This window comes from Dioscorea cayenensis, chromosome 6, assembly GCF_009730915.1.
Source record: "Dioscorea cayenensis subsp. rotundata cultivar TDr96_F1 chromosome 6, TDr96_F1_v2_PseudoChromosome.rev07_lg8_w22 25.fasta, whole genome shotgun sequence".
In the NCBI taxonomy this organism is placed as follows: domain Eukaryota; kingdom Viridiplantae; phylum Streptophyta; class Magnoliopsida; order Dioscoreales; family Dioscoreaceae; genus Dioscorea; species Dioscorea cayenensis.
Genome location: NC_052476.1, coordinates 11,855,217 through 11,866,543, shown reverse-complemented (window position 1 = coordinate 11,866,543; position 11,327 = coordinate 11,855,217). Strand labels below are relative to the sequence as shown.

Sequence of the window (11,327 nt, the reverse complement as noted above, 5' to 3'; positions counted from 1 at the left end):
CTAGGACACAAACATGAAATTGTCAAATTAAAGTTAAAATACCTTGATATTAAATTTGTCTCCTTTGTTACACAAATACAAAGGTTGGCTTGCAATTAGAAGAGCAGACTCCATTTCAAGAAACCCTGCCGCAACCATCCTTCTTAATACTCTGCGTTGTGAGGCCTTTCCTCTTCCACAATGTTAAAGGAAAAAGATATATAAGTAGTGAGAACAACATTAACTAAAACCATAATACTATCATAATATACACTTCATATTATTGATGTCTCAATAAAATTATTCATGTCTCACTACTAAAACAATAATTCTTCAGTGTCAAGTCAATCTATCCAAAAAATCTACAAACTTTATAGATAGTGTTTAAGGAACATGAAATTTAACCTTTCTGGGTTTGTAAATGGGTTTAGAATCTCAGGAGCTGGCAATATTCCAGTAAGCAATGCAGCTTCCCCGACAGTAAGGAATGAAGGATGTTTCCCAAAGTAGAACATTGACGCTGATTCAATCCCAAACTTTCCATGTCCCCAGTACATCTACACATCATTGGTGGTGGTGGTGCATATTTAGAGATATTAAAATCCTTTGTACTGAATTTTAACAAAACACTATACTAAAAAACTTAATAAAATGAAACAGATAAATAACCTAGCTCTATAGTTGCCCCGATATTCATTATGAAAATCATGTTCAAAACTCATAAAACTTGACTATATATATATATATATATAATTTTATCATGGTTAACACCAATAATTAATCAATAATTCTTTAAGTAAAAGTTTCGTAAAACAAGTTCATCTTTCAACAAATGTTATGACCAAGAACACTTCAAATGTCATAACAAAATAATGAGTAGATTGATCTTTTATGTTTTACATTTTAAATATATCACCATTTCATGTTCCATATCCCAATATCATATGGCGAGCATAAGTACACTAATGGAGAATATATATGGAAAATGCTTTTGTTGGTTAAGGGACACGTTTCATCAAATGATTTATCTATAGATAGGTTAAACAAAAACAAGTGGCTTGAAATTTATTTGACATTTAAATAAGCAAAGAAAGAAGACAAATGATATTGCGCCACATTATTTATGATAGATTATGTATTTAGAAAAAGGGAAAAAATGTCCATTTAAATTTTTATCAATTCTAAAGTAGCATTATCATTCCGACATTGATTAGAGAACATTTTGCATTTGAACTTAGAATACAGATATGAGCTACTATATAAAAGAGAACTCATACTATTCATACGATTGAAAATTTTTAATGTTCTCACCTTACTCAAATAGGCATATAGGATTTGACTTTTGGACATTCTCCTTTCGAGTATCAAAGATAGGATGCCCTCTACAAATTTCCTTGATATTTTGCGTTCACTTGACAAAAATACTCCCTTAACAAGCTGCCCAAGAATTTAAAATAAATCTATCAGCTCCAAAAAAACTTAGGAAAGATTAGTTCGCATTAATTTAATAAACATTAATCTTGCTATTAAATTATATGAGAAGCAACTTACTATAATGGCTATATAAAAATCTAAAACAATAAATCAAGGAAACAATACTACATGCATGCATGGATGTTCTCCCCCACTTTTTTGGTTAGTTATAACAAAAAATAATTTATTCATGTATTCAAAAATATAGTCTGAAAAACTTTCTTCTGTAACCGGCCATAATCCAGAGAGAAGCTTTTTAAAAATTTCATTTTCGAATTTTTAAAAAAGATTGGGCAACATGCACTTGAATAGTATTAAAAAAATTAGTAGAATATTTTGAAAAAAGAAAAGAAACATCAAGTGAAAGAAATTTCCATGATGCTTAACATCATGTAAAAGACTGTTAATAAAATTTTTTAAAATCTCGAAAAGTTTTTAGAAATCCTTTTTATTTATTTTTCAAAACATCCTTTTCAATTCTTATATTTATAAATATTTTATGTTCTTCTTTTATGGTTTAATTAAAATATATTTTTGATTGAATTGATACATAGAAAAAGGTTTATAAATATAAAAAAGAAAAAGAAAAGAATTTTGTGTGAAACAATGAGTCAACCATATATGTTTTTATTCATTGCTAAGGATAAAATACGTAAACTATTAATGTTTTTAATTATGGTCAAAATTTAAATAAAATTTTTAAAATAAAATATGATATTTATCCTCATAAAGTTTCTTCTTTTATAAAGTTTCTTCTTTTATATGTATCTTCAAACCCACAGAATTACATATTTATCCTCATAAAGTGTCTTCTTTTGTATGTATCATTGAGAAGGGATTTTAAATAGATATACGCTTGAGCCCGTTAAATGCGCCTCTCATTTGTAAGTGCTTACATGTTCTTTTATAATTCCTAATTTTGTTAAAAGAATACTTTTGATTGGAGTAAAAAATATACATATTTCAAATAAAAGTGGGAAAACGAGAAAGCATTAACAAGGGGGAAAAAGCTATGATTATATTCTAAACAAAAAAATGGGAATAAGTAAAAAAAAATTAATAAATAAATAAAGTATGTAAAAAATCAATTAGAAAAATTAAAAAATTTAAAATTCGAGAAAAGAAAAAGTTGGAAATTAAAAAAAATTAACAAAAGAAAAAGAAGGAAATTAAATAAATTCCATTACACAAAAATTGAAATTAAAAAAAGGAAGAAATTAAAAAATTGAATTTCAAAAAATTTGTAATCGAAAAAAATTGAATTTAAAAAATAAAATAAAGTTTTAAAAAAATTTAATTAAAAAAACCAAATCTCATAACGGACCGAATATGGGAACAAAAGGAGTATGAGAAAAAAAAGAAAGAAAAAGGACATCGAATTAAAGAGAGAAAAAGTAGACATGCAGAAAGCTTGGACAGGAATAATGATTACGGCTCAGAGAAGGCGATGAAGTAGAGAGATTGGCAAAAGTGTGGCCCGAGTTTATTAGACAGCTAGTATTAAAAAATAAAAAATAAAAGAAAAAGGTCATCTTTGTATGAAGGAAATGCGCACATGATTGCATAGATGAGTGGAGCAATGCACGCATGAATGTGGGCCCAATCCAGCGCTCTCCATGGGTCAACATGCAATATAGTTATGTACTTATATGTAATACATGCTTGTTCGTTCTCTCTCTCCTTTCATTCTTTTATCTTCCTTCATCTTCTACAATTTAAGAGCAAAAGCACTAGCCACGAACTTGTGCTTTACCGGGTGATCATAAATCCCCTCTATTATAAACATTCATATCTCCAAAAAAAAAAAACATGTACATATATATAAAGATAAATTATCTACGAACGTTAATTGATAACCAAATCTAATGGCATTTGTAGATCATTGTTCATTTTAAATAGAGCGACTGTGATCACGGGATGAACAGTAACTCTTATGTATAGTAAAGTATGAAGAACAATACAACATTGACTCTTAGGAACAATAACTCTTATGAATAATGAAAAATTTGATAAACAGTACACAGTGTGTGATGGATTCTAGATCATTGATCATATTAGTTTCCATGAGATCCAGACCATCCAATTAAGTTAATTTACACCCCTCCCCTTCCTTAGGGAAAATTTTTTTATGAACACCAGATCCTCTACCTATCCATTCGAGATTGATACAATGTTATGAACACTGTTATGATACTTGTTGCATTCTCTCCCTTTTGATTCGGTCTCTATCTCTCTCTTCTCCATTCTCTCTTTTTCTTTTCCTTTACTACGGGGTTCTGTGAACGTTTGCAATAAACGTTTTGCCTATATATCTATATATACTTATATATAAAATGAAAGCCATGCTACCACTCCACAATTTGCTAAAACAATCTTTCGATCATTCTGAGCTTTGCCAAAAAGCTATCAGGTTTCATAAGAAAGCTATCAAAGGAGGGAAAGAAAACAAAAGCAAGAAGATTGAGTGGGTGGATCGGAATAAATGAGATCAAATTAAGGGATCACTACCTTACAAGAGGTTAACATTGATAAAATGAGTACGGAAATTCCAAGGGATTCATGAAAGCTTTGATATCATTAGAGTTTATTAGGGATCAAAATCAAGACCCAACCTAAGGCTATTGCTTATTGATCGCATGACAAAGAATATTAATTAATGATACCGAGTCCTTATCGCCGTATATTTCACTATCATTTTCTTTTGTATGCTCATGTGTTGCTCTCTCCCTTGGTGATGACACAGTTAGTTTTCTCAATATGAAGACTATCTTTGTCACCATCACATCTATTACCTGAAATCAAAGCACTCTTTTGCTCTCCCATTCCTAATGTTTCACTGTATGCCTGCTCATTTGGATTCATGTTTAGTTATGGTCATGATAGTATATATGTCGAATGGCTAGGTGTTGGGATTATATATATTGAGTAGTGGTTCTTGCACTAAATCATTAGGTTTGGATGCAATAATTGAATCCCCAATCATAATGGTTACTTATCGTTCCTATTATTGCTTGTCTAATGTCCATGTTTGATGTAAGTTGCTGATGCATAATTGAACATTAGGATGGCTATGAAGATGTTTTGTTAAATTTTGTGAGATGTATTATGTGTTTCTAATGAGTATACATCATTCATGTATTTCAAATTATTTTGTATACTTATTTGGCTTTTATTATAAGCATATTATGGAATTCGATATTAAATCTAGAATGTTTCACATTCACAGGCTTCTGGCAACTCTTACAGATGAGAAAGAACCAAAAGGCGCATTCTAGATCCTAAACGAAGAAGGTAGAGCTCTCCTGGCATCATTTGACTAAGGACAAAGCAAACTGGATAGCTTACGGGCAGCTTATAAGCTACCTTACGATCGTAAGTACTTTTTAGAGAACCTTTCAGGCATGCTTATGCCAGTAAGGAAGAGTCAGAGCCAAATCCGATGACCTTACAAACAAGGCTTACGCCAGTAAGAATGCTTGTAAGGACCATCCAGAGGAGTTTACGACCATAGCTTACGCCCGTAAGGGCAGTCACAAGAAGTAGCACAGCGAAGCTTACGGTCCAGCACTTACAACTGTAAGTTAGACCGTAGCACAAACAGAAGACCTTACGGACGTGACTTACGGCCGTAAGTGTTCCCGTAAGGCTAGCGACCATTTTTTCCACCTCTTTTACGGCCATGTTCTTATGTCCATAAGCAGCCCGTAAGTAGACAAGTATAAATTGATATGATGATGATTTTTAGGGCATTCTTTTGGATTTCTTTGGGGTTATTCTTAGAAGTAAAGTTAGGGAAGAAAGGAGACAAATCTCTAAGGCTTAATGGGCGATTCTAAGGGATATTTAGATCCACATTCAAGGGGATATGAGATCATAGCTGTTAAGCTTACCTTTGCGGCATGCATGGAAGCTTTCATAGGGTTTTCATATTTTCAATGTTTCATTCCGTGTGTTATATCTTGAATGCTTGCCCTCCATTAATGGAGGCTAAGTTGTTAGATGTTTGAATATAGTTAAACTCTAGAGTTTATATTTTGACATTGGTTGTTGGATCATTATGATTTGACTGTTTCTTTATTGCAATCCATTCTATTTGAATTTAATTGCGTGTTCGAATGCTTGGTTGCTAACGAGAAGAAAGCTCTAGCTATCATACTTGATGTGCTTTGTGACCAGTATAAATACCCACCTGTCATAGACATACTGTGATTAGAGGGAATTCTAAGTAAGCTTGGGTATAGGGTACTTTGGAGACTGTTTCCCTTAATTCTCCCAAGTGAGTTAATGTTTATCTCCATGCTCTTTGCAATCACGTGGAGTAGATTTTAGGAAAAATCACATCTCTACTCTGTATTTGGATTAGGATAATCTCTCTCTACAAGGGGGATTATCTACTCAAGAGATAGCCATTAGCTCAAGATGAGGTTTCATAGAGTGTTATTATGTAGATGTTTGTATTAGCTCTATACTGATTTTGTTACTCTTCACCCTCAAAAAGGGGGTTTAGTATAATTCTGGAAACCTCTCGGTTCAAGTAGGATTGCACACATAGACAATTTTTGTCCTGTACTTCATAACCCTAGATGCATACTATGCCTGGACATCGTTTCTTCCCTTGATTTCTCTCCTGCTTTTCTTCCGTATTTCTTGCTTTTATCTTTCCTTGTTTACACACATCACTTGATCATTTAGCCTATTTTTCGGAATTAGGGCTACTACTAGTAACATCTTTCTTCCCTCTTAACCGATATCCTGCTTTATGCACACTATTATTAAGCCATCGGCACGTATACTTGAGTCCCTATCAGTTTCTTTGGACCAATATCATATACTTCATGCATAATACTTTAAAATGATTTAGTGTAATCATGCCTACTAACTAGCTGCATACGCAACGGAAATTTTATGTATCATAGATAACTTTGGCATGCATGTTAGCATCTAATCTTCTCGTGACTTTACATGCATGGTGCTGAAGGTTCATCATATCTTACCACTATAAATGTTAGGTTTAGGAGTAATCTACAAGAGCTTAAGCTAGTCACTCATGTAAAAAAGAAAGGTAAATAATTCATTAAGAAAAAACAATGGCAAGTAGAAAAAAATAAAAAATTTTGAGCATTTATATACACAATAAATAAATAAGTTATAGGAAAAATTTGGAACTTGTGAAAGAAATAAAAAGATAGGAGATTATGGGTTTATTTGCAAAAAGTTATGGGAAAGAAGAAAAATGAAAGCTTCAGGGATCTAGTTGCATAAGTTTGGAAATTAGAATGGAGAGACTAATATGCAAAAATAGAATTATAGGGGTATTTCAGTAATTTCACAGGACTTCTCCCATTAAACTTACTATAAGGTCTTGAGTAGGCATCTATTGTCTTTTTGACACTCATATAAATGAAAGGAATTGATGAATCTTTTTTATGAAAAACTCTCTTGAAAATCACTATGAGGTCTCTTCACACTCATGGAAGTAAAAAAAGTTGATAAAAATATTTATGAAAAACTCTTTTGAAGCTCACTATGAGATCTTTTGACACTCGTGGAGTGAAAAGAGTTGATGAAAAATTTTTATAAGAAGCTCTATTGAAGTTCACTATGAGGTTTCTTGACAGTCATGGAAATAAAAAGAGTTTATGAACATTTTTTATGAGAAGCTCTCTTGTAAGTTACTGTGAGGGTCCTTTGACACTCATGAGAAAAAGAGTTGATGAAAATGTTTAATGAGTTGCTATCTTAAAGCTCACTATGAGATTCCTTGACACTCATGGCAGTAAAAAGAGTTGATAAAATTTTTTTATGAAAACTCTTTTGAAGCTCACTATGAGGTCTCTTGATACTCATGGGAATAAAAAAAGAGTTGGTGGAATATTTTTTTTATATGAAAACTCTCTTGAAGCTTAGTATGAGGTCTCTTGACACTCATATGAGTAAAAACGGAGTTGATAAAAAAAATCCTAGGAAAACTCTCTTGAAACCTACTGTAAGATCCAATGCTTCACACTTACAAGGGAGATGAAAACTTTTGATGAAAATTCTTGAAAATTTCTTTTCAAACTAATTGTTAAGTCCCAAGGTCGACACTCTAGGGGTAAGGAAAATTTTTGAAGTAATCCCTTCAAACCTATAGTGAGGTCCATGCTTGACACTCACAGAGGTAATGGAAACCACTTGAAGATTTTTCTTCAAATGTATTGTACGGTTTAACACTTGATACTCACAAGTATGATGAAATTTTTTTAAAATTTCTTTTCAAATCAATCTCTTCAGGAGTGAATTGGATAAGTCCTTTAATGACCCAATCAAAGAAAATCAAGTTTATAGTTACAGTTTGAGATCCACTTCAAAAGAAAGTCAAAACTGTCAAGTTAGTAACACAATCATGTGATAGGTTACGACATGATGATATGATAGTTAAGGCTCAAAAGATGGTAGAGTCAAGGCCTAAATGTCTTAAATGAACGACAAATGTAACTCTAAAGTCTTAAGAGATAAAGAAGTCAAAGACCTAAGGTGTTCAACAAGTCGAAGACCTAAAGACTTCACAAGCACAACATGTTGAAGTCTTCAACAATAAAAAAAAATCATTGAGAATCAAATACGTGACTTACAAATGTATAGTGGCCATAACTAAAGATCTATGTGATATGTCAAGATGCAAACACACAAGAAAAAAAAAAGCAAAAATCAAAGAAGGTCATAGTCACCAAACTAAAAAGGAAAGGGTCTTTCAAACGTGCTTTTAGCAAAGAGTCAAAAGCGCAAGTCAAATAATGCAAATATAAAAAAAAATTGGAAAGCAGGATTGAGAAAAAAAAACATAGTTTTCTTAGAATCAAATACGTGACTTACAAATGTATAGTGGCCATAACTAAAGATCTATGTGATATGTCAAGATGCAAACACACAAGGAAAAGAAAAAACAAAAATCAAAGAAGACCACCGTCACCAAACTAAAAAGAAAAGGGTCTTTCGAATGTGCTTTTAGCAAAGGTTCAAAAGCACAAGTCAAATAATGGAAATATAAAAAAAATGGAAAGCAGGATTGAGAAAAAAAGATATATAGTTTTCTTCTTTTTTTTCATTCTCACTCATGTTCATATACTTGTATGTTTTTTAAAATCAATAAAAATTAATTTTATGTTTGCCCAATTATTTTTCATTCACACATTTTTTTAATCATAGATTCTTATGACAGTGTTCAAGGTAATTAACATTAAGAGTTTGCCCCTAATAAAAATTATGAATCCACAATCACCTAAAAATTATAAATATTTAAAATTTAATTTATGATACTTTATTGATCTTACTTAAAGGAGAGTAGAAAAAAGGGGCCCCATAGCAAGTGAAATGAATTTTTACACTCAACATGCACCTCTTGATATATATATATATATATATATATACACTCAACATGGACCTCTTGATATATATATATATATATATATATATCATACATACATAGGCATACAAGACTTTTCATATATTTCTCTTTTTTATATGTTTTCATAATATTTTAAGTGATAATCATTTATAAAACAAATTTATATTTTAAAATATACTGATTAATATAAAGATTATACTTATACACCTAATATAGAAAGCTTTTAAGAACGAAAAATCCAAGTATTTAATCAGATTTCTTCATAATGGCATATAATTAATCATTGAAATTTTTTTATAAGTTTATTTAGGGCTTCAAATCCATGGTTAACAATTGATGTTCTACCTAATTAAATTGGAAATGGATTGTAAGATTTGATTTTCATAAGCTTGATGTGATCTAGATTTTGTATAATAAAGATATTAAAAAAAACACACTAGAATCAGTGGTTGCTAGTCATGTTTTATATTTTAAACTATGTTAGATGTTTTCTAAAAAAGTTTTGCAAAGTTAAATAAAGGTTTTCTTAAATATTAGATAAAATTAAATATAACTATCAAATATCTTTAAAAATTGTAACTAGTTTCATCGAATTCAATTATTTGATTAGGAAAACTGAATTAAATTGGACCATAAAATTCTTCTGTTCTTCCATAGTTTTTTCTGGTTTAGCATGCCCAACAAAATGTGAAATTATTTATATTGCTCTATATTAATGATATTCACTGATATACTAGTTCGAATTATATTTATTTACTTATATACCTTGAACAAGAAATCAACTAAACATTTTATGAAACATAATTGGGGTTTTTCTCTTCCCATCATATATTTTATATAATAGTTTTTTAAAAAAGTATATTAGTAATTATTTACTTTTAGGGGGGGCATGCAACTAATTTTCGCTTCAATTACCAGGTTGGTTTTTATTTTCAATAAATATTCATTTTAAAAAGTCACACCATTCTGGAACAAAAAACTAATTGAATAGAAAGATGGGAAGATGCATGAGTACCTGCTGAGTGATGGTACTCCCGCCACCGCCATTTGGGTAACGAATAACAGCTCTAGCAATGCCATGTGGATCAACTCCCAAATGGTAGAAGAACCGATGATCCTCAGATGCAACCACTGCCTGGATCAGATGAACGGGAAACTTGCTCACCTTCGACTCGGCCTCCTTCGATTCCTCCATTAGATGCCCCCATTTCTCTTTAAAATCGCGAGGCAAGATCCCAAACGACAGAGACCGAACTAAGGATGAAGGGATGTATCTTTTGGGCGAACTAGGGCAGCAGTTGCTGGGAAGTAGGGTAAGTCTGGGTTTGGCATAGGGGGAGGAAGATACAAGAGATGGGAAGTGGGAATTGAGATGAAGGAGAAGCATGATTCTTTGATTCTGAATTGATTTCATTGTGCTATGGTTTTGAGCTTGAAAACTCAAGCAGGGCAGAGCAGATATGTACCTTTTGTTGTTTTAAACATGCTACTTTGGAAGCTGTGATGAGTGTTTGTTGTGTACCAAATACCAATAAGAAATATTTTTTTGGTTTTGTTGCTCTTATTTGTGTTACGCCACTTGAGGCTTTTGGCCCGCGTGTGTTTTTTTTTGTTTTCCTTTTATTAATTTTTGGGAAAATTACTGTTCAAGTCTCGTAATTTTCAAAACTTCTCAAAAACCCCCTCCTATTTTTGCACACCCCGGACGTTTGCTTCAGTTAGTGTTTAACTTCCCTCTACTCCCCCTAGTTCACTTCAAATGGGTCCCATGTTGTGAAATCCCATTTTTGTACCGAAAAATGGTGGGAAAGAAAAGCACGAAATCAGCATCGTGTTCAACCTTTTGAAGAGCTTTCTGCTTGGTTTAACGTTTAAATATTTTACTAATATGTTTAATAATTATCATATCCGTGTAATACTTCCCATCTCCGTTTAACGTTATCTTTACATGTATAACTATTCATATTAACGTGTAAATTCTCAAAAGTCTCGCAGTAAAAGCGGTGATCTTTTTCGCTTGATCCGAATTGCTGGCAGGTGGCACGTGGCGGTGGCAGGGATTATGGTATCCCGTGCGATAAGAATTAATGACGGCATTAAAATTTATGCACGGTAACATAATTTTTCCGAACACCCGCTCGTTCTCATCGATCAATGTCGGCCATCGCTGCGTTTAACTTTTTTCTGATATGAAGAGTCGACTCGCTTGTGGAATTCACACCATAAATAACCGGAAAAGAACCCTCCCCATGGACAACCACTCGTCGTCCTCATCATCCTCCTCCTCCTCCCTCGTCCTCCTTCTTCCCATGGACAACCACTCTATCTGAAAGGATGTTTCGTGAACCTTCTTCCTTATCTTGAGAATCATTTAAGCGCAATCACGCAACAAGTTAAACTATCTTTTTCGCCCTTAGTCGAAATGCTCTCATAATCGCCTCGAATCGCAGAGGATTCTTTAGCGGTGGATGACAGGGCAAGCAATTAA

The 11,327-nt window shown here is 32.3% G+C and overlaps 1 protein-coding gene across 1 annotated transcript; it reads right to left on the bottom strand.

The window, feature by feature from the left end:
• Positions 1-7: 7 nt before the first annotated feature.
• On the bottom strand, positions 8-10,354 carry LOC120263716 (penicillin-binding protein 1A-like). The gene is made up of 4 exons (XM_039271686.1): positions 9,855-10,354; positions 1,291-1,416; positions 385-536; positions 8-172 (listed from the first exon to the last, which is right to left on the bottom strand). Exons 1-4 carry the CDS (start codon positions 10,251-10,253, stop codon positions 34-36), a joined length of 816 nt encoding a protein of 271 aa, XP_039127620.1. The 5' UTR covers positions 10,254-10,354; the 3' UTR covers positions 8-33.
• Between the last annotated feature and the right edge of the window lie 973 nt (positions 10,355-11,327).